This window comes from Aspergillus piperis, assembly GCF_003184755.1.
Source record: "Aspergillus piperis CBS 112811 unplaced genomic scaffold BO85scaffold_2, whole genome shotgun sequence".
Lineage (NCBI taxonomy): Eukaryota > Fungi > Ascomycota > Eurotiomycetes > Eurotiales > Aspergillaceae > Aspergillus > Aspergillus piperis.
Window position 1 is genome coordinate 57,012 of NW_020291592.1, and position 26,258 is coordinate 83,269.

At 51.2% G+C, this 26,258-nt stretch overlaps 11 protein-coding genes across 11 annotated transcripts; 7 read left to right on the top strand and 4 right to left on the bottom strand.

Annotated features, from left to right (window-relative positions):
• Nucleotides 1-37: 37 nt before the first annotated feature.
• On the top strand, nt 38-387 carry BO85DRAFT_444942 (uncharacterized protein). The gene has a single exon (XM_025659145.1). It carries the CDS (start codon nt 109-111, stop codon nt 271-273), a length of 165 nt encoding a protein of 54 aa, XP_025519431.1. The 5' UTR covers nt 38-108; the 3' UTR covers nt 274-387.
• A 1,733-nt stretch (nt 388-2,120) lies between these two features.
• On the top strand, nt 2,121-6,030 carry BO85DRAFT_106614 (SMEK family protein). The gene is made up of 9 exons (XM_025653823.1): nt 2,121-2,466; nt 2,606-2,702; nt 2,790-2,871; nt 2,941-2,990; nt 3,070-3,396; nt 3,447-4,247; nt 4,307-4,474; nt 4,538-4,971; nt 5,035-6,030. The coding sequence occupies exons 1-9, from the start codon at nt 2,353-2,355 to the stop codon at nt 5,626-5,628; spliced, it is 2,667 nt and encodes an 888-aa protein (XP_025519432.1). The 5' UTR covers nt 2,121-2,352; the 3' UTR covers nt 5,629-6,030.
• Nucleotides 6,031-6,529: 499 nt separating this feature from the next.
• Nucleotides 6,530-8,188, top strand: BO85DRAFT_444944 (bifunctional triacylglycerol lipase/ester hydrolase). The gene is made up of 4 exons (XM_025659146.1): nt 6,530-7,202; nt 7,306-7,490; nt 7,570-7,898; nt 7,982-8,188. Exons 1-4 carry the CDS (start codon nt 6,618-6,620, stop codon nt 8,041-8,043), a joined length of 1,161 nt encoding a protein of 386 aa, XP_025519433.1. The 5' UTR covers nt 6,530-6,617; the 3' UTR covers nt 8,044-8,188.
• BO85DRAFT_444945 (Dcp1 family protein) lies at nt 8,099-9,468 on the bottom strand. The gene has a single exon (XM_025659147.1). It carries the CDS (start codon nt 9,221-9,223, stop codon nt 8,201-8,203), a length of 1,023 nt encoding a protein of 340 aa, XP_025519434.1. The 5' UTR covers nt 9,224-9,468; the 3' UTR covers nt 8,099-8,200.
• A 19-nt stretch (nt 9,469-9,487) lies between these two features.
• BO85DRAFT_444946 (phosphatase family protein) lies at nt 9,488-13,255 on the top strand. Its single transcript, XM_025659148.1, has one exon. It carries the CDS (start codon nt 9,931-9,933, stop codon nt 13,108-13,110), a length of 3,180 nt encoding a protein of 1,059 aa, XP_025519435.1. The 5' UTR covers nt 9,488-9,930; the 3' UTR covers nt 13,111-13,255.
• Nucleotides 13,256-13,442: 187 nt separating this feature from the next.
• Nucleotides 13,443-15,433, bottom strand: BO85DRAFT_106773 (uncharacterized protein). Its single transcript, XM_025653827.1, has 2 exons — nt 14,883-15,433; nt 13,443-14,825 (listed from the first exon to the last, which is right to left on the bottom strand). Exons 1-2 carry the CDS (start codon nt 15,293-15,295, stop codon nt 13,781-13,783), a joined length of 1,458 nt encoding a protein of 485 aa, XP_025519436.1. The 5' UTR covers nt 15,296-15,433; the 3' UTR covers nt 13,443-13,780.
• A 1-nt stretch (nt 15,434) lies between these two features.
• Nucleotides 15,435-16,133, bottom strand: BO85DRAFT_106677 (uncharacterized protein). The gene has a single exon (XM_025653824.1). It carries the CDS (start codon nt 15,995-15,997, stop codon nt 15,500-15,502), a length of 498 nt encoding a protein of 165 aa, XP_025519437.1. The 5' UTR covers nt 15,998-16,133; the 3' UTR covers nt 15,435-15,499.
• BO85DRAFT_106678 (uncharacterized protein) lies at nt 16,134-16,766 on the top strand. The gene has a single exon (XM_025653825.1). The coding sequence runs from the start codon at nt 16,269-16,271 to the stop codon at nt 16,596-16,598; it is 330 nt and encodes a 109-aa protein (XP_025519438.1). The 5' UTR covers nt 16,134-16,268; the 3' UTR covers nt 16,599-16,766.
• Nucleotides 16,767-18,540, top strand: BO85DRAFT_106679 (pheromone receptor). Its single transcript, XM_025653826.1, has 3 exons — nt 16,767-17,495; nt 17,556-18,039; nt 18,100-18,540. The coding sequence occupies exons 1-3, from the start codon at nt 16,934-16,936 to the stop codon at nt 18,425-18,427; spliced, it is 1,374 nt and encodes a 457-aa protein (XP_025519439.1). The 5' UTR covers nt 16,767-16,933; the 3' UTR covers nt 18,428-18,540.
• An 824-nt stretch (nt 18,541-19,364) lies between these two features.
• Nucleotides 19,365-20,069, bottom strand: BO85DRAFT_483549 (single-stranded DNA-binding protein; the record flags this gene model as incomplete). The annotated part of the gene is made up of 3 exons (XM_025663165.1): nt 19,365-19,447; nt 19,544-19,632; nt 19,780-20,069. 3 exons carry the CDS (start codon nt 20,067-20,069, stop codon nt 19,365-19,367), a joined length of 462 nt encoding a protein of 153 aa, XP_025519440.1.
• Nucleotides 20,070-21,858: 1,789 nt separating this feature from the next.
• On the top strand, nt 21,859-26,139 carry BO85DRAFT_388278 (uncharacterized protein). The gene is made up of 5 exons (XM_025656707.1): nt 21,859-22,590; nt 22,653-22,782; nt 22,836-22,884; nt 22,940-23,327; nt 23,385-26,139. The coding sequence occupies exons 1-5, from the start codon at nt 22,314-22,316 to the stop codon at nt 25,865-25,867; spliced, it is 3,327 nt and encodes a 1,108-aa protein (XP_025519441.1). The 5' UTR covers nt 21,859-22,313; the 3' UTR covers nt 25,868-26,139.
• The last annotated feature ends 119 nt before the right edge of the window (nt 26,140-26,258 follow it).

Here is a 26,258-nt window from a genome sequence, read left to right on the forward strand (position 1 = left end):
CATTTTATGCGCATCATAATTGCGACCGCTAACCATTGGCAAGATCATCTTCATGTAGGTATTGACTATTTAGGGCGTTTCGTTCGAAGGACTATATGAAGGACTATAATGTCTCTCCCAATGAAGCATTTATATACACTTCTTGCATGGCCGATGCATACAAAGTGCTGCAAAACGGATAGAGTATTGTACGATACGTGCGTCCTACTAGATTTACAGAAGCGTTTCTGGAAGAGAATGGAGGAAAGCCAAAGAGAAGCTGTGTACAAATAAACACGACCGCTTTCCAGCAGACCCCTAAGCATTGGCTTTGCGTGAAGTGATATCAGCACACTCCTGCGCACATTTCTTAATGTGTGACGACTCGATGCTTAGCCATCGCATGGGATTCCCGAGATAGCAGGAACTGGGGACATAGTATCATTGTAAACTATTCCACTGAATCAGGGAGGCATGATAGATAGCTGTCGCCCGGGGATAGCGGGTACTGCAAAGCAGGTGACGAGCGCATCGTTGCACAGATCAGGCAGGATTGGAAGTGGACAGTTCGGTCGATGCCCAACATGGAGATGCTCTGACGTTTCGTGATTATTACTAGTTTCCATGAACTCTGATGTCGGAGAGGGGTCTCATATGCGTTGCCGAGGAATTCTACTATGCGGGTTGTGGGAGGAGACGATCAAAAGCATTGTGATGTTTCATGAACCGGTGATGCCCATCGGTTATTGTCCAGGCATGGAGATTTTACATAGTTACAATCGGCGGTGGGACGGGCCCAGGCAAAAAGACAAGAGACGTGGAGACCGACTGGGCCAGACTTTGTTTGGTTCGGGAGGAAAAGGATTATAATTAGAAACTCCAGGCTCCGAAGGCCGGGGGAGGTATGACAACAATGGCTACTGAGGATCACTTGAGAGTTCAGACCCTCGGTGTATAGGCTGATTTGTATCTACACTGTGTACAGTAATTGTGTATGATTTAATTTATTTTTCATCAATATAAGTCTTTGTAGGGTACAAAATTGTCAGACAGAGTGGACCTGACATTTAACAACCCCTGAAACATTCTGAGATTTGTTAAGCTTTCTGGAATCCAACCAACTTTACCTGACATATAGAAAGGCTATTTAAAATCCTCTAGTAATATCTAGTAGTATAGTAGTAGAATACTTCCCCAAATATGTATACGGCGGGAGCACGTCATTTGTAACCAGTTGACCCCCCTGGTTGACGCTGGTTCCCTTCGGTCGCTTCCCTGCAGATCCCCGTCTCGCGCGTCTTCGGCTCGTCTCCTTTCTTCAGGACATCTTTAACTACTATAAACTATAAGTTAGTAGTAGTGGCTGTGACTCACTATCATGAAGACTTTTGAATAGCATGATCGCATTGCTTTGCCGAGTCACATCAGCTCCAGACGCCTAGCTCTCGAGCTTGTTCCCAAGACTATCGTTCCAAGCAAGTCCGATTCCTCCGAAAGCGCTGCTAGCTGGTGTCCCCGGCGTCCAAAGCAAGCAACAAGCAACCAGATCCTTTCTCCCAGTGGCTTCCTAATCTCCGGTCGCGTGTGCTGGGTGAATCTCGTAGCGCGTCGGCACCAAACGCAAAGAACGGATAAGAGACAGAAAAAGTGCCAAAAAAGATAGAATAGAGACAACAGCGCCAACCACAGCCGAGGCCGTCAGGTGGTCCCGACCCCAAAGTTCAGGATCATCATCCATCATCGCATCCGCAAAAGCAGCGCCAGAGCAGAGCAGAAGCAGAGCAAAAGCAGCCAAAAAAGCACAACCTTCATCAGTCCATCCATCCATTGTGCTTTCCCTCGCACACCCAACATCACCCGAACTTATTATTATTATTTTCATTATTATTTTTACCCTTGCCCCATCCATTCTCAGTTCAGTTCAGTTCCCCCATTCTTTTCCATCCTTTCCAACCTCTTTCCCCCCCTCCTAAGTAGGGCCTCTTCGTCATCTTTGACTTAGCTTCTTCGCAAGTCTTTTACATCATTCTTCCCCTTCCCTCCGACCAAACTTCCGAACTTTCAAACTTCCAAACAACAACCCGCCCCCCCCTCTACCTCCACCCTTCCCTTCATTCTTCTTCTTCTTCCCTTCTTCTATTCCTTTTTTTAATTTTAACCCTTTGCCTTTGTTCCCCACTTTCCTTCCCTTTCCGACCCCGAAACCAAACCAACCTAACCTTTTCCCCCCCTCCCTCCTCCCTCGTCCAATCTGGACCCAAGCCGCGGTCCGTCTTATCATTCCGCCTTCTCGGGGCTCTCCTCGCGCCGGTGCACACTCGTTCCTGAGTTGTCCCGGAGTGACGAGACGCCACCTCGCCATTCTGCCGGACCATGGCGTTGGAGGTGCAACCACCCAGCGATCGCAAGCGGGTGAAAGTTTACGAACTCAAAGATAATGACTGGTTTGATCGCGGGACGGGTTTTTGTACAGGGCAGATCCTCGATGTGAGTACCGGTCGCCGCCCGTGTGTCTGGCCGCAGCGCGATCTCCGTCGCCGCTCCTCGGGCGCAAACATTGCGGCTCTCAGGCGCGCGTGCCTCATTTCGGCTGGCTGGTTGCTAACACTTCCGTCTCTGTTCCCAGGATGAACCGCGGATATTCGTCGAGTCGGAGGATGAGCCTAATCGTGTGCTCCTGGAGACCAAAATCTCCAAGGATGACGGCTATCAGAAACAACAAGGTCCGCTGCCCCTTACGCCTTTTGCTGCATCGCACGCAGCGAGTGAGATCGCAGAATGCGAGCTGACACTTCCGCGACATGATCTAGAAACGTTAATAGTATGGACCGAGCCAAATGGGACGGACATGGCGCTGAGTTTCCAGGAAGCGGAAGGGTGCGCCGTGATCTGGTAAGGCTTGCACATGCCATCCAGGAGCTTTGCGGCAATGAATCCAATCCATCGCTGACGGCGATATAGGAATTTTGTGACTAGCGTACAGCAGCATCTATTGAACTTGGCACCAGGAGGTTCGTCTTTACCTATTGCTCGCTTACATCGCGCTTTTCCGGTTGTCATTGCTGACCAATTTCACGTCTGGTGCTCCAGAAGATGCTCTGTCAGACGAGATAGAAAGCTACCAGTCGATCATGCTGCCTCCACCCGAACTCGGGAACCTGCCCGAGATTGATCATGTTATGAGGGCCGCTAGCATTACCCAGGCCGGACGTGATGCGCTATCGAAATTCGTCATCCGAGAAGAGTACATCCCTAAGCTTATCCCGTTAGTCACGATGGCCGAGGATCTCGAAAGTCTCTCCGATCTACATCGCCTGTGCAATATCATGAAGTCGCTCATCCTTCTCAACGACAACACCATCATCGAGACAGTAGTTACAGATCCTATCATCCTTGGCGTGGTGGGAGCATTGGAATGTGCGTATACCGGTATCCTCCGGACTGACCGTGTTGCTGACGGATTTCAGACGACCCCGAGTTTCCACACCACAAAGCGAACCACCGGCAATACCTCGCAGACAAGTCGCGCTACAAGGAAGTTGTACCTATCAAGGATGCCTTAATTCGCCGCAAAATCAGCTACACTTGGCGCTTGCAGTATCTCAAGGATGTGGTCTTGGCTCGCATTCTAGATGACCCGACTTTCTCCGTTCTCAATTCCTTGATCTTCTTCAATCAGGTCGAGATCGTCAACCACATCCAGGCAAATGGACCCTTTTTGAAGGAATTGTTTTCAGTCTTCGACCCAAGAAGCGCGGACACCAAACGCAAGGAGGACGCAGTCCAGTTTCTCCACCAATGCGCTGTCATCGCAAAGAATTTGCAGGCGCCGGCGCGTGCCAATCTCTTTGCGAACTTTATCAACCATGGCCTGTTTGCCGTCATTGCTTTCGCCATCAAACACCCCAAACCGGCTCTGCGTACGACTGGAATTGATATCCTAGTGGCACTCCTGGACCACGACCCCGTGATGATGCGTGGGTATATGCTGAAAGCCGTCAACGAGAAGAAGACTCCCCTGACCGACACGTTGATTGACTTGCTGCATACCGAGTCCGACCTCGGGGTCAAGAACCAACTCGCAGATGCCGTCAAAGTTCTCCTGGATCCCCAAATTCCTCTGCAAGATACCATGGGCCGGGCGGGGCCTGAGAATTACAACAAACCGCGTCCGAACATCCTCTCTGATGCCTTTGTTCAGAACCATTTCGATGAATCCGCGAGGCGGCTATTCTGGCCGCTGAAACGACTCGAACATAATGACCACCGTATGTTTCTCTTGCAGAAAATTCATCCAGGGGTCTGACGTTGACTATAACCTTTTTAGTTCGAAACTTAAGCTTCCAGGATGTGGCGCTGTATTCCCATCTCGTTGATATTTTAACCTTTTTTGTCCGCCAACACCTATACCGGAGTCGGAATGTCATTCAAAACGAATCCCTTGCCCCTCGAATCGCTCAATTACTCACGGTACCCCACAAGCACCTCAAGCTGAGTAAGTTGTCCCTGTAACCAGATCATCAGCATGGGAAATGTTCTAATAGTGCCGTGTTCTCAGCTGCATTGAGATTTTTCCGTGCTTTGACTAGTCTTCAAGACACTTTCTACCAGGCTCTGATGACCCATAACAACATCTTTGGGCTCATCCTCGACATTGTTTATGAGACTATGCCCCGTGATAACCTTTTGAACTCGGCTTGTCTCGAACTATTCGAAGCGATCCGATGCGAGAACATGAAACCGTTTGTTCTCCACGTAGTGGAGAAGTATGGCGAAAAAATCAGAAACATCACCTACGTGGACACATTCCAGAGCTTGATTCTACGCTACGAGCAAATGCAGGGCTACGGTGCTGAGCCGGAGTCGTCCCTCATGTCGCATGAGGAGGCGATGCCTTCTCGAAGGATGCAAGCCGGCGGCCAGCGTTGGCAAGGTGTCGGGGAGATGGATGCTGCCGAGGAGGAGTATTTCAACACCTCTGACGATGAAGAGGTAAGCCCCTTGGTCCAGCATGGTCCCCTTTCGGTATCAGCTAACCATGGATATCAGTGGCAGCAGGAGAGTAGGCAGACCGCATCAGATGCTGCCCGGATGCAGAATGGCGCTGCGTCGCCCATCGTCAAACCGCTCGTCGATTACCCGGATGATGACGATGAGGACGATGCGATGGACACAAAACCAGAACCCAGCGATGGACAAGCGCCACAGAACCAGGAACAACCGCAGCAGGATGGCCCGGAACACGATGCTGCTGCCGGCTCACCCGCAGACTCACCGTCCACTCCGGTATCGACGCCTCAAACGCCACCCGAACGGTTGTCGGAAAAGCGTCGGCGCGAGGAGGAAGACGATGATGAGCTGATGAAGCTCACAGCTGGGCCTAAACGAAGAAGTTCAACCAGCGCCGGCCCCGGCACTGCCGGAATGGTGCGGAGGAAACGGAGTGTGTCGATTGGCTCGCTCTCCGCCAACGACAAGGGGGCAGCGCTGGGGACCCTCAACAGCAGTGCACCACCGAAGAGAATCGCGATCAACCTTAGCTCGGCCACGATCAAGGCGTCTGACCCAGGCTCGACCGATTCTGGAGCTGACCATGCGAGCAACGAGAAAGAAAATCGAGATGACAACCACAGCGGTGATGGTGGCTAATTGGAACCCACGAAGTCTTTGTTTGATGCCTTGATGGCTCTTGTGACGAGCAACCGTCTTTTCCATTTGCTGCAAGCATCGTTCGCGTTTCGTCAGAGTAACAGGATCTTTCCTTGCTTGTTTTTACGACAGCCTCCTAGATACCAGATGAAGTGATGTGTTTTTCTTTTCCCCTACCCTTGTGAGCCGGACGTATTTTAATGTACGATCGATCACATTGTGCTGTTCCTTCTGCATCCTTGCTGTTTTCATCTTTCCTTTTAGATATCATGTATTACGGACTCAGCTCTGCGGCGAGATCTTTTCTGTTCCGATTATACCTTTGCCCATTTATCTGATGGGCACGATGTACATCTACTCGCATTCTCTGCCACCTCTTTTCTTTTTATTGTACTGCTCGCTTGTCCCGGAGTTTCCGGTGCTGTTGCGGTTCTTCTCACGCATATGATGGGGCGCTTTCAGCCGTACATTCAAGGGCCACCAGGGTTCTCGTTTTACATGGACACTGTTATTTCGTGCGTGGTAGTGATCAGTTGAGCTAGGCATTCGGGATGATTGATGATCGTGGAATGGCGCGAGCACACCGTTGTCTCCATCGTTTAGCCACATTTGTGGTTCAAGGAGCCCTGGATAGGAGCATAGTCTAGCTGGAGGACACTGAAATGCATTCTCGAGGAAGACCGACTTGCACATACTATGTTGCCGCAGTCTAATCTTACCCGATCTCTTCGATGCAAACAACCGACCTGCCCACTGTAGTTAGCTGAGCACTTGTAGGGTAGCGATACTGTCCGTGCGTCTGGATGGAACGGCGTCTGGATAGAACGAATGATCGGCATGCGGGTCCCGAATCCACCGGGTGTTTTAACCCGGGAAACTCTCTTTCCTTCCACCCTGGATCGGCCAACTCAATATCTACTTACATCTATTCTCCCCTAATCGCAAGTAACTACAGAGTAGGCTACACCCCCGCATTGTGCAGACAGGCCATGGCCCCTTCAATGCAACCCCATGTCACCCCCGACAGCTTCTTCCACACAACCTCGCCGCCACGACCAACACTACCTACCAATCCACCCCCAGCCCCAATTCTAGTCTATTTTATATCCGGAAACCCAGGTCTCATCTCCTACTACTATCCCTTCTTCACCTTCCTATCCGACAAACTCCAATCCCTCAGCAGCAGCAGCAGCAAACAGAAAAAACCCCACCATCAATTCTACATCCACGGCCACAGCCTAGCAGGCTTCGAAGTCCAGCCTCAGTCTCCCCTTCCCACGCATTACCACAATGTGGAAGACCAGATCCAGTTCATCCAGCACAAGCTCGACTCCTTCGTGCAAGCCACTACTACTGCGCAATCATCTAGGACCGTTAGGCGGCCCCGCGTCATAATCATGGGCCATTCCGTGGGCACCTACATCGCCATGGAAGTGATCCGGCGCCATCGCGAGCGCCAAACATCTGCCCACGCCAATACCACTTCTACTACTGACTTCGGCATCATCGGCGGCGTGATGCTCTTCCCGACTGTCATGGATATAGCCAGTTCTCCCTCGGGGAAGAAGTTGACTGTACGTCTTCCAACTAACCCCCCGGAGACACAAAACACTCACTCCCTCACTCACTCTCCTCTCCTGAAACAAATCAATACTTACCAACAATATATTATTGTAGACTCTATTATCACTCATCCCCCACCTGGCACTAATCGTCTCCATTTTTGCCCGCTTCCTCACCACCCTCCTCCCAGACTTCGCTCTCCGTGCCCTAATCAAACTCTTCATGGCCGATCCGCCATCCCAGGCTGTCGATACTACCTGCGCTTTCTTGAAGAGTAAGACAGGCGTGAGGCAGGCTTTGTAAGTTACCACTAACCCCCATTATAAAAAAAAGCCAATGGTCAAAAGACCGCATATATTAACGTTTTGAATTGGAAAGACACATGGCCGCTGATGAAATGCGCACCATCACGACGGATAAATGGAGTGATGATGTCTGGGGAATAGCGTCCTCCTCCTCCTCCTCCTCCTCCTCCTCCTCCTCCTCCCCCTCTTCCTCTGGAGGAAATACAGACGACGACAAGGTGCATAATGATGATACTGACTCAACTTCTCGGATGTTCTTCTACTTTGGACGGAATGATCACTGGGTTGCGGAGAAGACGAGGGAGGAGATTATCCAGGCTAAGGCTAAGAGTAGTAGTAGTATGGTGGGGGGTCCGACTATGGTGGTTTGTGAGGATGGGTTGCCGCATGCGTTTTGTTTACGTGAGTACTATATACCTATTTAACTTTCGGTTCATCTTCTGCTGTTGGGGTTCAGAGTTGCTAATCTGAATGCGTGTGTATAGGTCATAGTGAAGTTACGGCGGGGAAGGTTGCGGGGATGGTTATGGATATTGTTGATGGTTGATGGTTGAAGGTAGTGGTTGGTCTATGTGACGGGGGAATGGTGTAGATATTTAGAGGGTTTCTGAATATGTATATTGCTATAGAAGGATGAATTATGGGTATCTAACGTGTCTAACATCTGGAAGGCGAAACAAAAGACAACGGCAAGTAGCGTCGCGCTATTGACCCCCCTGATACGCTAGTCCAGCCCTCCGGAACAAATCCCCAAGAACATCCTGCTGCGGAGGATTCGGATTTGCGCCTACGCCAGGCATCGCCGCAGCCGGCGGGTGCTGCTGCTGCTGCTGCTGCTGCCACTCGTTCGGCGCAAACTGATGTGCACGGACACTCCACTCATCATCCTGCGTCCGTTGTTGTCCAAAGAGATCCTTGAGCGAGATCTGCCGACCCATCGGTACACTTGACTGCACCTCTTCCAGCGGAGGCGCGGTCGCCGACGCTACAGCAGCAGCGACATGCAAACCGTTCTGCTGCGCGGCTTCAAATCGCTCGCGCGCGAGCTTCATACTCTGTCCGGCGTGGGTTGCGCATTCACGAATCATTTGAGCGTTGATGGTGCGCGTTTCCGCGGTCGAGTTAGGCGGAGGCTCCGAGTAGATCCAGAGACCGTAGATGCGGACATTGGTGCCGTCGTTAACACCTGGCTTGGTAGATCCGTTGGCGCCATTGATACCATTGCTGTTGTTGGCTCCTATTCCTTCCGTCTCTGGGCTGTAGTCCGATTTCAGGATGATGTAGTCTTCGGTGATTTCGACGTTCTCGCCGTCAGTGAGGAGGAGATCGAAGTTATTCAGACCTCGTCGGTTGAGCACAAAGACACTGTACCGCTCCTCGCCTAGAGGGCCTTGGGTGAGTTGGCAGACGAAAAGGGAGCCTTCAATGCCGTTCTTTTCCCATTGTCGGGAGCTGGGGCTGAAGATGTAGACGACGGCGTATTGGGCGAGAGAGAGAATGTTGGTGATGGAGGGGTTATGGCGGCGCAGGACGGAGAGGTTGAGCTCCTCGTTGGAGCGGAGCGGAGGAGGCATAGACGGCTCTTGGGGATCTTGAAGTTGCTGGGTATCAGAGAGGTAGTTGTGAAAGTCGGAGTCGTAGTCGGAGGGTTGGGCGATGCCTTGGCTGGGATGACGACGGTGGTTGTGATTGTTGTTGTTTGGACGGCGGGGCTTGCGGCCTGTCATTATGCAGGATGCCTAAACTCTGGGAGAGGAAAAGAGGAGAGGATAGGGGAGAAATAGGAGTGGAACTGAGGGAGATGGAGAGAGGACGGGGAAGAGGGGAAGCTGGAGCGATAGCAAGCTGGAGGAAGAGGGAGAGAGAGGGAAGATGCAGGATAACGTCGAAGCAACAGCTGGTGCTCTGTTCGGGAAGCGGTCGGGACCCCCGCGCGGTCTGGACTCGCCGTGCCAAACGACTGGAACTGTCCTCATCATCACCTCCATCACCACTTCCTCTGCTACGATTCCCTCTCCTTATCATTCCAATTGACCGGTCGGCTCCTCTTGTACATGTCCGCGGCGGATTTGCGATCGGTTGCCCTGCGCTTAGCCTCATCAATCCCGGCGTCATAGTATCCTCCGTCGGAACCCTTGCGTGCATCATCACCTCCCTCCGTTACATCCGATCGGCTTCTGGGATAGCAGGACCTCTACTACCTACAGTACCTCCAACTCGTCCATTACGATAGTCCCCAGCAAGGCAGATAATCAACTGCGCGAAAGAAACCCTCTCCTCCCCTCTGCACCGTGTGACTGCCCCTCCAGGTGAATTCTTAGCCGCCGGTCCTCCTACCCCCATAAGTCTATACGCACTTAGGCATATATTTATATAACGTCGAGATAACTTTTCTGGATCTTCTCGGCGTGCTACAGTCAGCGACTTCCCCAATATGGCTTCGGGCTCAGCGCAGCCCGCATCGCAGCCTTCGTCCTCGAGCGATTCTTCCAGTAGCAACGACCCCTCTCCCGATCCGTCGGTCGATCCCTCTTCGCTCCCGCAGGCTGTAAAGGCAAGGAAGGCTGAATATACCCATCAACAGACGATTCGTGTGAAAGTCGGCACCTGGAATGTCGCTGCCATTCCGGGCACCGAGAATGACATTGGGAAATGGTTCATACAGCGGGAAGGCGTATGCGAGCAAATATCCGGGCTTCGGGTCTCTGACTCGCAAGAGCAAGCTAGTGTGAGGAATGATGAGCCTGGGAATGGTGGAAGCCTAGCCGAGTTTGCGCCGGACAAGATCGGCCTTTACGTTCTGGGGTTACAGGAGATCGTGGATGTCTCGTCGCCTGCGGAGGCCTTGAGACCCTTTGTTGACCCAGCACCGTCGAACCGGTGGAAAGCAGCGGTCCAGAAAGCACTGCCAGAAGGCTATAAGCTTATTGCAGAGACTCAGCTGGTGGGCTTGCTTCAATTGGTATATGCGGCACCTTTCCTCGCCGATCAAGTGTCGTTCGTTAGCTGCACCAGTGTGGGCACGGGCCTGTTGGGATATATGGGCAACAAAGGTGCTGTTACAACTCGATTAATGTTGGGCGAAACGACATGCGTGGTCTTCGTGAACTGTCACTTGGCGGCTGGATCCGACAAGAATAGTCTGGAACGACGGAATTGGGATGCCTCGCAAATTGTCGGTCGGACGAAGTTTGAGCCCATCGACCCAAATGTAGCGCTTCGAGAAGAACCCGTCGAGAGTATAGGGAAGGAGGACTTTGCCTTTTGGTTTGGAGATCTCAACTATCGCCTGGAGGATATCCCAGGTGGTGACGTGCGACAAGTCCTAGCCCGGCATACAGCAAATGACTACGATGATAGACATCAATCCCAGACTGGACCTAAGGACAGCACTACATCGCTGGAGGCCACGGATGAAGCGCAGAAGCAGGACACAGACAGCCCCCTCCCAGCTGTTTCGGACGAGGATGTGGATCCTCACACCGACCCGGCGTCTCTACAAACCACCATATCGTCACTACTGCCCCATGACCAGCTTCGAATGCAGCAGGATAAGCGAAAAGCTTTCCATGATGGTTGGCGGGAGGGCCCAATCACTTTCCTACCCACGTATAAGTATGACGTGGGAAGTGTTGCTAGGTTTGACACAAGCGAGAAAAACCGAGGTCCCAGTTGGTGTGACCGAATACTGTATCGGACTCGCCAGGACAGAATGCGATACGAAAGACTGGCCAAAGAAGCTGCCGAGGCCAGAAAACGCGACGAAGAAATGAAAGCCCGGGGCTTGGATAAGGCAGTGGCGGACGATAGCGTGTTGTTTGATTATGACCCCGATGTCGACGGAGCGGACAGTGTGGAGGAATACGATCCAGATAAGGATTCCAACGGTGACGCCTCATTAGATCTGGACGACGATGCGGATAACTCGCTGCAGCTTGAGTACTATGTATCGCATCAAGGAATTCTCTCCTCTGATCATAAGCCCTTAGCCGCAGCATTCACGTTGACGTACGACTCGGTGGATCCGCAATTGAAAGCCAAGGTACATCAGGAGGTGGTCCGGGAGCTGGATAAGGTGGAAAACGAGTCTCGGCCTGGACTCACTGTTGTGGTGGACCACCACGGCAGTCAACCTACAAGTGAAGACCCCAATGCCGTGAACTTTGGTGACGTCCCTTTCGATGTGCCTGTCACCCGTACACTGACGGTCGCAAACACCAGCGGCGTGCCAGCAACTTTCACCCTAGAAAAGCCGGAGCAAGATGTCTCCAACCACACGCCATCCTGGCTGGACTACCGTATCAACCAACCACATCACTCCGACTCCGAGTCCGGCTCAAACCAGAAACCGCCGTCTCACGAGTGTACCCTGCATCCCGGGGAGATTGCCAACATTGAGGTCACAGCATGCGTTCGAGATATCAAACTGACCCGTTTACTGAACAGCGGGAAACTGAGTCTAGAGGAAATCCTCGTCCTTCGGGTTGCGCAGGGCCGAGATCACTTCATCTCCGCTCACGGCAAATGGCTGCCCACCTGTTTTGGCCGCTCACTACAGGAGCTAACCGTCATGCCTGAATCAGGTGCACGCAGCCTGGTCCCAGCCAAGGCACCCCAAGACCAGAAAGACACCCCAGGCGTGCCTTTGTCGGCTCCTCGGGAACTGTTTCGTTTGACGGAGGCCATATCCGAGATATCAGAACGTGCCATTGCCGAGTGGAGCATGACCAGGAGTGAGGCGGAAGAAGATACACCACCATGGATGAGAGAGACCTCTGGGTTCGGATGGCCCTTTGAGCCCGAGTCCTGGACTCTCCGCGATCAAGATGAACGATCCCATCTATTATCCCGAGCTCGCGAAGCACTCGACACCAACAAGGATTTCAACTCCGTTTTTGCCCCAGAGGTAACTTCACTCCAACGTCTCGAAATCCTCAGCGAAACACTTCTAGCATTCCTCGGATCCCTAAAGGACGGTATTGTCACTGCCGCCGTCTGGCAAGACCTCGACCAACAACTCCTCACTCGCGAAAAGACCAAACAACCCCCCTTATCCTGGGAAGACTCGCAGGCCTGGGTCCTCGAAAGCCTCGCCTTCTCCCCAGTTCACAGCGTCTCCTTCACCTTCGTCACGTTCATGTTAGCCCGCATTGCCAACGAAGTCGCCCCTGCATCCTCCATCCCCAACAACACCAACACCAACAACAACAACCGCGGTCCCACGCCCAACCTTCTAATCTCATCATCTGGCAACGAACCCCAACCAAACACAACCACCCAGAAGAACCCACCAGAAGATGCACCCCAGCCCGGTCCTGCCCCCGCCGCCTTCATCCGCCGTAAAACACGTACCTTCACCTCATCCATCTCAAGCATCGCAACCGAACAACCCTCACTCAATTCTACCCCTAGTCCAATGGCAATCCGTCGTCAAGCCGTGGAAACCGCTCTTGCATCCATATTCTCATCCGTTCTCATATCATCGGACATTACTGTGCCCGCAAAGGAGAAAGATCGGCGTGCGCTAGAGGAAAGGAAACGGGGGATCGTTGAGCCGTTTTTGAAGACTATTGGGGTTGATAATAAGGGGCCTTCTGGGGGTGGTGTTTCCTAAGAAGAAAGGAGAGGAGAGGAGAAGAGAGAGAAAAGATGATAGGCTTATAGTGGATGGTAGTTGTTTTTGTGTGTTACTACTCGTTATTATATATATATATGTAGGTGTGTATGTATATGTATAGAATTTTCTGCTTCGTGTCGGACTTCTGCTTCTGCACGGGTTTACTAGTTTGTTTATACATACTAGTTAGTAACGGTAGTAGTTGTGTTGAATGGTATACTCTACTACTCTGTCACTTTGGCAGGTGGTAGTAGTTTGAGTTAGAGCTACGGAGATACTACTCGCTGTCGGAAGGACTGGCCACGGCATTTACTAGTATGGTTAAAGGGTGTAATAGAACAATTGGCACCATCTGACGTGAGATAAGTCACTAGCTGATGTCATCAGTACACATTATATAGTATGGGATTGGTCGAAGACTTGGAGACAATCGACTCCAAAACAGCGCACAGTACTTTGCCATTGACTGTCTACAAGCCATCTCGGTCTACTTTGATAACTCCAATTCAACCAACAGTTCTCATCTTCGAATAGACGTAGTTAATACTTATAGTTCGAAAGAGGGCAAATCCAAGGAAACAAAAGAAGCGAAAAGGGACCCATAGTCCGTCTTCTATAATCTAGGTATATAGTTATGATCGGCCAGGTGCAACGCCGGTTGCAAGAATTATTGAATTTCTTTGATCTGACCAAGGGCCCGGGCATCTTTTCGCTCCTCTTCTGAGGTTGGCCGCGCTGTCTTCTTCGCTGATCGTGGTTTGCCGTGTGCTGTTTTCTCTTTTGTAGGGTGAGGTGTTGGAGAAGATTTTGAGAACAGTATGCCTCTAATATAACGCAAGCAGCTTCTCGACATGTGCAATGGGAGAGTGACAATGGAAATGAAGGCCTGCACAGGCAGTAAAAAGGCAGCGTAAATGCCATTGACTATCATAAGAAAAGCTCCCTGTGGCCGTTGAATGCTTGTTCGATGGGCTGTTGCCGCTAATGAGAAGGCGTCGTGCATCTGGGTTTCCAGGGCTTGGAGACGAGAATCCGTTTGGTAGGCAGAAACGGCGGTCCGTTTTTCATACCTTCGTACGGCCCGATTCAGCGCATCAATGTCTGCTTGGAAGGTCTTCCGCACTTCTGCAGCCGTTTGCGTGATTGCCGATTGAATCGTTTCCAGATCTTGCGTATGTGGCTGCGCCTGATCCACGGTACTGGCTGACAGACGTGCTGCAGCAGTCTCCGCTACGTGGGCTTCGAGCTCCTCAAGGCGCTTCGCAATATCATGCACATCTATTCTGTCTGATTCGTCTTCCGACGATAATGTGACAACTCGCTGGAGATGGAGCGTTCGCGCCTGTACCATTCTTAGAAGATGGGAGACAGGCCGGATCTCCGACGCCAGCAGGAATATCGTCAGGTTGTAGTTGGACACTAACCCTTCTGAAGGGCGCGACAACTTGGACCGGATGGCGTGTAGAATCCAGGTCCCAATTACTGGGAATACGAAGCAAGACACAAGAGCTATGATTTCGTGGATCTGTAGCTCCCTACTGGCTGCTGCCGCCGCAGTACTATCACGGAGCTTCTGGTCATCACTCTCAGTTGCATCTCCTTGGTGTGCCTGCGAGGATTGAGGGCCGTCGGCTTCTGATCGGAATGGCGAATCCGTGGCGTCAAAGAACCTATCTGCATGGCGGATAGCTTGTGCGGAGCGATACCAGTCCCTAGATGAAAATTGGCTTAGCATGTGACGTATGGGGATAGGGAGCGCGTGCCCTTACCACGGCAATCGAACGGACCAATTCAAGAAGACCGCGGCGAGAATCAGAAGGGTGACGTCGGTGACCACGGCACTTCCGTTCTGGAAAAAGATTCCGGCAACCGCAGGCAATAAAGCGAGGCCCAAGGGTGCTGAATGCCAGTGTGATTCTTCATTTGTCAGATTCACGTCATTTCTCTTGGCCGCACGTGGGAAAAGTATGTCGTCCGTGGATGACCGAATTGAGTTCCGCGCCTCAGATACTGTGTCGGACAAGGTGGAATTGCGACGTTGATTTCGCAGGTTGGCGGTACCCTCTGCAAAGGTTGCAGATCGGCCTGCACCGCGGTGACGGAGCGTCATGGACTCACGGGGATGGACGCGGGGGCTGCGGTCCTCGGAGGGAGACAGGGATGGATGAGCAAGCTCTGGCATGACACAACAAGCGCCTGACGTGATCCAGCTCTCTCACGAGTCGCTCATACTCATGAAGAATTTGGACAGTAGATGGCGAAGAGAGGAGAGGGTACGCGAAAGTTGAAGAATGAGGGAGAGAGAGGGGTGGGAGAATGGGAGTAAGTGAGGTGAGAGAGAGAACCACGGGAGATTTACCCTGTGCGATGCGCAGATCTCCCTTGCTCAGCTCCTACTCAGCTCCCACTTAGTAGTACTACGATCACAGCGACGCAAGCCGGGTCCGCGGGGGCGATCCGCAGCCGGAACCCCAATGACGATCCCTCGGGCGCTATGTTTCCCTGCTAAATGGTCAGGCCGTGCGGAGGAAGTAACCGAAGCCGTGAGGAGTGACGACAAGGGACCCACGCCTGGCAATGTGGTCGCTGGTTGCCGTTCCAAGGCTGCTTGCTGCAGGTGCCTGTTTGCTGCCTGCTCTTTGCAACGAACTCCCCCCGTACAGAGAGCACGTGGATCGATTCGGCTCTTATAGGATGATCGGACACTAGGCCGGCAAACTAAATATTTATGCACAGGCCCTGGGAGGCTAGCTGAGGGTGATGTCGGTCCCTTTCCTCCAGCCTTCATGCCATTGGAGTCGTTCACGCTGGTAACACCCGTTCGCAATTCCAATTCTTGGCAGATGCTTTCTGGAGCCGATGAGAGCCTAGTCTCTATGCTCATACGAATCTCGTGTGATCACTCTCCTAGCCGTAATGATTGAGGTGTCAGACATAGCGCTTCTCGTGATGAGCCTTGAAGGCGCTCAGAAGCACCTACTTGTTTTTATTTCGTCCAGCAAGGGCCATATTAAACGAGAGAAGGAGAAGAGCAGATAGTGGCGCTATCACTGGTGCTGGTTTCTGCAAATGAGTCCCCGTGTTGGTCAGACAGGAGGGATGTGTGTGTTGTGTGTGTGTGAAACCAGAGGCAGCGCAGGAAGGAAGTGGGCAGGATGGCGCTGAGTCCTTTGATACCAAAAAGGGGAATGGCCGAAGACAGCCCTGTTCCTGTTCACTGCACCTCCACTAACCCTCATTGCATCGCACCATTCTTGATTCTCCACCCCATTTCAGAGAGCTGTGTTCTGGTCTATTGGGGCCAATCCATAGGGGAAATTGTCACTCCTCGATCCCTTGACTGGACAACTCCCCTGGTTGTGTGCTGCTGGAACCCGTCGCAGTGTTTCCCAAGATGGCCACAACATATCACAGCACCCCTCGGTCTTTTTCGAAATTTGCTTCTTCTGTATCGCTTCAACTCTTACGAGAAGTGTCTCAATTAGGCCCCACCAGCATCTTAAGCTTGCTTCGCATTAACTCTGTCTATTCAGGGTTTGGAATCTCAATAAGAAGATCGCTGTTGCTCATGTGTCTGTCACTCGCTGTCTAGCTTGGGCTCGACCACCTTGTATTTCAGGATGGCATTTCTCCTCTTGGTAGGATGACATATTGGGTCATACCTACCAGTTGTTGTTATTCAATCATCTCTCTCATCTTGAGATTCGGCCATCGCAACGGGAGAGGTATCCAGCAGCAAGGTGCATGATTCGGATTCCAGCAGTTATCAGGCTCATATGCTCTGTTGATACGGACGCCCTTTCGATAACGAAGACTCAGAATGGCATCTTCAGTGGCACCGGTTTCTTCGCAGGCGATACTCCTTCCGGTTACTGCATTTGTCTCCGTCCTTCTCAGTATCATTCCTCTAGTCCTGCACTGCAAAAACCGAAATGTTGCAGCGAGCAGCTTGATCTTATGGTATATCCTACTCAACATCTTCAATATCATCAACGCTCTGATATGGCCGACGGATGACATTGATTCGTGGTGGGACGGCCAGGGACTCTGCGATATTGAGGTTAAAGTCATGATTGCCAGCTATGTTGCTATCCCCGGGACCTTGGTTTGCATTTTTCGCACCCTGGCACAGGTTTTGGACACGAGTCGCGCAAACCTCGTTCCAACCCAGTCGCAACGTTGGTGGAATCACGCAGTGGTCCTTTCGTTCTGTGCAATCGCCCCGGTGGTTGCGATGCTTACGCACTACGTCTATCAGTCAAACAGGTACATTCTGTATGCTATTGCTGGTTGCCTCAATAACTATGACCGGAGCTGGGTGACTCTCGTGCTCGCCTGGATCTGGCCACTTATCATCTGCTTGATTGCTGGATACTATTGCGGTTCGTCCACTGACGTCTGATGTCTCCCTTGCTTTGTAATGAATACTAACATTTGACTAGTCATCGTGCTACATCGCCTGACCAAGTACCGAAACCAATTTGGGGACATCCTCCAGTCCGCCAATAGTAACCTGACCAAGTCGCGATTCATGCGGCTGTTTCTGATCGCCTTCATTATGTTGTGGGCTATTATCCCAGTCCAAACATATGTTGTCGCATCGAACATTATCGTCACTCAGCCATGGCATTCATACTCGTGGAGTGTCGCTCACCCGCCTGACTGGAACGAGGTGATCAAGGTTCCCGTGGAGGGCCATGTCTTCTACGACCGTTGGATCCCGGTGGCTTCGGGATATATGTTCTTTATCTTCTTCGGTAGTGGGAGAGATGCATTCGTGATGTACCGTGCGGTCTTGATTTTCCTGGGATTTGGCAGATGCTTTACATCTCTTCAGTCATCCTCAGCAAACTGTTCCTCTGCGTCAGGATCCCTGGGTAGCCGAGCAAAGCTTCTATTCAATAGAAGATGGACAACCACCCCAAGGTAAGGGAGCCTGTACTCTTACGGATGCGCTACTCGTGTCTAACTCTGAAGCTACTCTAGGGCATACTCTAACAATTCTGCCGACGCAAGCCGATCTCTTCATGATTATCATGATATCGAAAAGAATGCAGTGTCACCAGGCAAGCAATCAAAATGGAGGTCACGATACGGACTGCTTTGGTTCTTGCGGGGTCGGCCTTCCGCCTCCAGTCGGGAAACAGCGATTCCTCTGCGCCATATGACCGAGCAAACAACCACAATTCGTACCAATGCCTGGGCTGGAGTGAGTCAGAGTCGTGGAAGCAGTGATCATGGAGTCGTGCCACTTTCGGAGGATCATATCCGGGTCAAGCAGGTAATCAGACAGGAGAGCGAGCTGCATGTGTAACAAGATCTACCGCTGGGGCGGATATTGTTTTCAAGCACTGGAAGGTCGCGCGGGATGGGGGGCTACAGGGTTTTATTTACGACTTATTCCCCCTTGGTACTCCATACCCTCTACTGTATGCTCTCTTATCACCCTGCCTTGGAGGACTGTTATTCAAACCCAAGATAATTATCCAGGAGTTCCCCTACTTCACGTCAGCTACCGGAACTACTTAGACTGATTACAATCATCCAGAGCGTAGCCGAAGATCAATCAATGTATTGTAAGTGGTACTACCAGACAGCTCAACGTGCCAGACGCGTAAAACGTGTCCTAAGTTTCCGAATACTTGCCTTTGCCTTCTGATATCATCTATTTTTATCAACAACGGCGGATTACGCGACACAGCCATTGCCTGAGCGGATCGTACGCGTCAACTACTACATGCAGCGGTGCAGCAGATAGAAAGCCGTAGTACGTAGATAAGTAAGTAGTACGGAGTAGCAGCAGCAGCAGCAGCACCTAGTATGGAGTGAGACCAGTCAGATTACACACAACTATTTATAGCAACACGAGCCCCAAGCAGACAGCAGACAGACAGACATACGCGCAAAAGTCATGCCGAGAAAAGATAAAGAGCATATCATATGAGAAAAGGAAAGAAAAAAAAAAGTATACTTTACACGAGAAGACTGCTAGACATGATACATATGGCCAAGGAAACTTTGGAACCCAAATGAGAAGAGTTTCTGATGGCAGGCTGGCTAGCCCATGGTGCCCGATTTTCACCGACAATTGAGAGAGAGAGAAGTCTGCATCGAACACCTGAGGCCAGCCAAGGAATAGATAGGGTGATGTCCGACTTCAAGACAGCTGCATCATCCTGCCGCCCGCCCGGTATTATAGAGAATTGCCAACCAACTCTTACAGTATTATCCGATCATACTTTGTTTCCCTTTTACTCCTCCTGCTGGTGCTGGTGTTGCTGTTCCTCAGAGAAAGCTTCGGGGTTGTACGGACGCTTGAGAACCTCGAGGGCGCCTGCGGAGTTATTAGGACATGTTAGTATTTCCGCAATACAGCATGGAAAGTATGTGGTTTGTTTCATCGTATTTAGGTTAAAGGAGGATGACGTACGCTGCGTGATGTTCAGGGCCGTCTGCTTCTTGCCCTCTGCGTTCTCCCACTGGCGCATGGTTGCGTCTCCCTCGACAAACACGAGAGTTCTGTGATAGAAATGGAGAAAGTTAGCGCAATGGACATTGAAATGTATGGGACTTGAAACGGTGCATCCGGAGGAAATCAATGGAACAGCAGACACGGATATCTGTGGTTCAAAGGCGAGACTGAAGTTGACGAGCAAGAGAACTTACCCCGTCTGCAGGTTGGTGATGAAATCGCGCTGGTTTCCCTCACTGAAGGCCGACACCTTGAAGAAGCTCGGCGGGCGCTTATCCCTCGAGTTCTGGTTAGAGGCCACGGTGTATCTGATAACTTCCTGGCCAGAAGCGGTGGCCTGCACCTCGGGTTGGCCAGCCAGACGACCCGTGATCATGATACGAGCAATGGAACGCGACGAGGAAGAGCTGAAGGAACGCGTGGACAGGGCGGCGCCGGAGGAGGCGCGGAGGGTAGGGCGCAGCGCAGAGGCAATGGCCGACATGTTGGAATAGTGGGAGAAGATTTGGGTTCTAGAAAAGAAAAAAAAAATAAGGGCAGTAGATGCACAGTGAGAGGAATGCTATAGCGAGGTATGGCCTGTGTCCAAGTGGAGTGAGTTGAGACGGCGTCACCGATGTGTCACGTGAAACTATATCCGCTATACCCCATTGGGCCCTCCACCTTCCCTTGTCTCTCTACCAAGTAAACTTATCTATCTTACACAAGATCCTTGATTGTAGGTCGGCTGTGCTTTACCCCTTCCTCTCCCTTGATCAATGGACTCCTCATATCTACGCACATTGCGTATTCAGAAACACCCAGTCTCCAGGCTGCTATCTGTTCAATCTTGCTTTGGCAAGCATGAAAAATAACTTTAGGTGATGCTTTGTGTGTTGCAGGTGCATGCATTTATCAATCATAAACTTTGAACCCTGGGAACATTAAGCGAGTCAACCGCTCAGTTACGAGGCAGTTGGCTTCAATGCAGCTGTAGCCTGTGAGATGTCATATTGTGAACCCATTGGGGAAGCAGCAAGGCACAGATGCGAGGTTTGGCCGTCAACAATGCATGCCTTTTAAGACTTCCACTTGCCCTTGAAACTCTGCTCACCGCACCTACCGTGCATTCTTTATTGGCATGTGCTGGCAGACATTGGACAGGATTCAACTAACCTCCAAAGTTCCCGTCGCATGGTTCGACCACAAACGGCGCATTGCTCGACACCGCTCGACCTCGACGGAAGCCCTTGTTCACACATACTTTGCTTCCCGGCCGCTAAGTTTTAATGCACCTTATTTTAGCCATGGGCCGAGAATCCACTCGCATATATCTACCGTATACTTCCTAGGATCAAGGATTCCGTGTGGCCCGGACTACTTTGTCAATAGTCACGGAGAACCCCTGGGAAATCAGGCCATGTCGGATATTAGGCTAGCAGCACGGTCCATTGAGAGCACGGCGTTGTCTTTGTCAGAAACCCCAATGAGCATTGTCCTCCGAGCCGGGGGCACGATAGGCTGAAAACTCCGCGATTGAAATTAGATGTGTCTTGACCTGCAGCCGATCACACGAACAGCCTAACTATGGGCGGCTAGTAGTGCTAGTTCTGATCGCCAAATCGCGACGATCGGTCGTCGCGTCCCTGGATCGTTGCAAACCAAGTTACTCCGTAGCCTGCGCTCTATTGAAAATCTTAATCCGGACCATAGCCCGCGACAAGGCAGGGCTAGAGCCAATCTTCTCTTACGCTCAATATGTCATCGCCCTTCCGTGGCCAAGTAGGCCAACGCGTTCAGCCAACCTATTGAAGCCCGGCCATCGCACGCTTGCATTCGCTCTTATGCTCTTCCTTCCAGGCTCCCGAGACTTGCCGACATCTGATAAAATTCTGGCCTGTGACATACAATTGACCCTATTCCCACTCATCTCAAAGGGGGGCTCACAGTTTCGAACCGATTAAGTAGGTGGATGTGTATGCGATTGGGAGACAAAGATTCTTGTCCACTTCGCTGCTCTTTATAGAGGATGATGGATAATGTCTAAACACGATGCATGGAGTACCCCATGCTTATTCGACAACTCCAAAGTCAATGAATTGCAGGGGCGGATCCTTGCCAAATAATTCCATTTAACATGCACAACCATGCGAAGGATATTGCTTTTTTGGGCGACAGGGAGTGGATCAGCCCGCATCTTTCGTGCAGGTAGTCTACTGCTACCATCGTTATTCTCCTCGAATTGCCGATGAAGCAGACCGTGGCTATCGGACTCCAATGGTTAGGTTCCAAGACTAAAAAAGAAGGAAAAGAAAAAGAAAAGCGGTCATTTTTAGATCACCTCCAACGTGAAGCCTGGGGACTTTTTATTTCTTTTGCTTCCCTACTTTGCTTTCTTTTTCGTAGTCTCCTTTGCCCTCCATTTCCCTCTCATTTCTCTCTCCCTAATGGCTACATATAGGTGGTAGAGATGAAATCATTGTACTGTTGAGCAATCCGCCTGAATCACGCCACGCTTCCCCCAATCCCTTTGCCTATCTCGAGACTTGATCGTGCGAAAATAGGCCTACTCTTACAAGTGTCTGCGGCCTGCATGGGAATTATGTGAAAAAGTGGCCGTTGAGAACACCACAGGCAGCATTCTGAATCCCACTGCCATTGTACAGAGGCGCAGACATCGTTTAGTCAGGAACCAGCCTATCGGCAACACTGATTATCTTGTACGATTCGTCATCGATCTAAATTCGCCATGCGACTCTTGCTTGCGTTTGCTCTGCTCGCCTGCCTTGCGCATGGCTTGTTTGTTGCCGCGCAAACTTCAGTTCCCGAAGGCCATGAGCTTAATAGCCTTGGAGAAAGAGAGGCCACTCCGAGCACGACAGCTGCCAGTGAAACCTTCAGTGACACAGCATCACCAAGCGTGACAGAATCAGCGATAACACACAGCAATTCCACAGCGTCGTCGAACGCAACCCTCCCAGCATCCACAACTATAACATCCTTGAATACGTCTCAAGCATCGCAAGGCAAGGGAACCTGCATTCCAATGCCCCCATTTATTCCTCTTCGATACTGACCTGACCCAAAGATGGCAAGAACTCGACCAGTCCTGATGCCCTTCCAATCCAGCCCACAGTTACACCTGCTCTGGGCATCGGCGGTTTCATTCTCATCGTCACAGGCGCCATTCTCGCAGTGATTGGCATTCGCAATCTGAGGTTAGTTCTCTATACTTCATAGGCTGCTAATTCGTGGCTTACAAGTGATCTAGGGTACAAGTCTTCCTATCCACGGCTTTTCTGACTAGCCTTGGAGTGACGGTAAGTTTTTCCCCAAATCTTGATAAGCCAACTGTCTAATCACCTTCTCCTGTAGGTTCTTATTGTCTATGTGATGAGCCCTCCTGTCCGAGTTGCCGTCCAAGGGGCATATCTCGTTGCCGTATTTTTCACTGGCATTACATTCGGCGCGCTTGCAATCGTTTTCAAGGAGTTGACCGAAGGCCTTGGATGCCTACTTGGGGGATTTTGTAGCAGCATGTGGTTGCTTTCTTTGAAACCGGGGGGTCTTCTCACCACTACCGATTCCAAAAGTGGGTTCATCGGCGCAATCTCAGTTGCTTTCTATGCCTTGTCATTCAGTTATCATACACGTCCTTACGGACTGATTGTGTCAACGGGTATCTCCGGGGGCACCGCTGTTGCACTTGGAATCGATTGTTTTAGTCGGGCAGGATTAAAAGAGTTTTGGCTCTACATATGGGGTAAGTCAGTCTGATCTCGGTCACAAATGAGGGCGAAGCAACTGACACCAATTCTAGGTCTGAACGACAATATCTTCCCGTTGAATACGAATACGTACCCAATCACCCGTAATATCCGTGTGGAGCTCGCTGCTACAGTTATTATTGCTATCTTGGGCGTGGTCTCACAGCTGAGGCTATGGAAAGTGGTTCGTGAACGTCGACGGAAGGAGAAAGAGAAGTGCGATGAAGAGCAGAAGAAGAAGGAAGAAGCCGAGGCCGAACTCGGACGAAAGCTGGAAGAGGAGAATATGCAAGAGCGGAAGGAGTGGGAAGCGAGATATGGTGGTGCTGAGCCAGCCGCGGGCGTTTCGGAACTTGGAGATGACACCAAATGTCAGGCAGACGAGATGGATGCTATGGAGAAGGGAGACATCTACGAAATGAAAAGCATAGCTGAGACATCCGAAGGCTCATACCGCTGTTCCGATTGCAGGGAAAGAGAGGCAAACAGCGATGCTGGGTCCGATGTGACGGGAGCGACTGAAGGTGACTTCGACCACGCCCCGACTGGAACGGCCAAAGAAATATCAGATAACCCGAAGGAGGAAAGTGGCCCACTGCCGATCAAGGTCTTCGACGGTGCAGATGCAGCCAAGATAAAGGACGATAAAAGTTCGGATATGACGGCTGTCATTGGTTCAGATACTGCAACGATCCGCTCAAAGCGACTATCCGGGCCATCGTGCATGCCACGGACGTCTCGAAACGACGAATTGCCCATGTCTCAGTCTCAAGAGGCCCTGGTGTCCGTTGATGATGGCACCTCATCCGTGCACGGCACCGTAGACGAGGGCGGCAACCTGGACTCGGATTGCCCTACTGTTCACGATGGTAGCCCTGGACTTACGGAGAAAGTTTCCGAGTCAGATGAGAAGCCTCACGTCGATGAGAATGAGCAGCCGCAGGCCAAACTTAACCACCAGTCCCATGGCAGAGAGTCACCCATTGATAGAGATAGTGGTGAAAGAAGCACTCAGAAAGGAAGCGAAGAATCGCCCACTCCAGCCATCGAAGAGGGACCTGGGAAAGACGAGACCAAAGGGGCCCTCAACGCAGAATCACATACCGCAGCTTCGGAGACCTCATTGACAATGGTCAACCGGCAGAGTAATGGAAGTTCCGGACGTGCCTCAGACATCGTCCAAGGAGAAGAAAAGCTTGAAAGACCTTCATCAACCCGCGCTGACTGCCAAGGCGAATCAGCTGTTGAGGAAGGAAGACAACCGAGAAATTCCACCAAAGACACAGAGACTGCAGCAGCTGTCATGAAAGATCACGAATGCGTTAAACCACACTCCGACGGCCCCGAAAAGACCGACATCAATGATAGCGAAAATAAGGAATCTCATGCAGAAGATCCATCGCTGCCGTCCCCTCAGAGCTGTAACGGAACCAAGAGGGCAGCTATTCATGACAAACGCAAGTCTCCAGAGCCACAATCTAGAATCGAGCCAGAGCCGATCAAGCTTGAACCTCCCAAGTTGAACGAAGAGACGGTGAAGGAACTGCCAAAGCGGACGTCTAAAGTGGTACAATCATATCGAACGAATGAGTGGGCAAAGCATCTGGCCGACGCCGAAGCTCCTGAGTTGGAACCCATCAAGCCGATCGAAGAAGAACAACCAGAGTACTCCCCTGACGCAGAGGAGGCCGCAGCACCCGTCAACGTTGAAGAACTACTGCAAACGCCGTTCAACGCACATCCTCCTCCAGCAGTAGAGCCCCGTGTCCATGACACACCAAGCAGACGGGAGAGTCGACGGGTCTCCAACAGCTCTCATATAGACCAGAACAAAAAGAAGTCACCCAATTCTCCCCCACCAACCGCACAGCCGCGCTTCAGCAACGGATATCAAACGAACACACTGCTCGGAAGCCCTGGGCTCACAGAACCACCTCCGGACGAAACAGAGGCTGCTAAACCGCAGTGGAGAGGTCCCGCGCCCCTGATAGCAGTACGAGAGGACATGATGCGAAACAGGCTATCATCATTCTCACTTACCATGGATCCATACTCACGAACCAGTCCCGGACAATTCCCCGTTGAAACCCTGCAGCGATCGGCTTCATACCGAACCCACGACGGGGCAGATGACATGCCGCTATCTCAACGTCGCGCAATGTTATCTCAGCAGCAGCAGCAAACAGTCATAACCCCACTTCCAGTGCACACACCCTACTCAACTCCCCGGCGAAATCATACAAACGGGCCTTCCCCAACAAACACACCAGCCGCGATGGCCGCATGGCGGGAATCCGTTCAGGAGGATCTAAGAGATAGGCGTAACCCTCTCGGCAAACAAGGCATCCCTACAGGACCTCAGGACCGAAACAGCCCGCCGGCTTATACTCAATCGCAACAGCGGACTCCATCTTCAAATCATAATATTGGGAATGCAATTGCAGAGGGTATGCAACGAGGCGATATGAGCGAGTTGCATCGCGAAGCCATGCGACGCATGCAAGCCATGGCAAATAAAACTGTGAAAGGGGCGTGAATGATAATCCACACTTTCAAACACCAAATCTAGTCCAAGACATCCTAATCGGTTCGACAAATGTGTGTGGGAAAGTATGAGCCAAGCAATTGCATGCATCGTTATTCAAAAGCTCAAGTCATCCGTCTCTGATTCGATTTCTGTGTGTGCATCGACGGAGGGTATATAGTATATGTACAACTAGTTACTAGTTAGTGACTTTGCCGTTATATCCTCATCTAGAATAATAATAGTAGTTCAAGTAGATTAGTAATTGACTTCCGTTAATTCTCACTCTTCTCAGTTTCTAATAGTTCTTTAAGTACTATTATTCGGCTAGACCATTCGTATGTTTCAAATACATCGACTTAGATTAAAAGATTCCTGAAAGTAATGATAAAATCTATAGGAC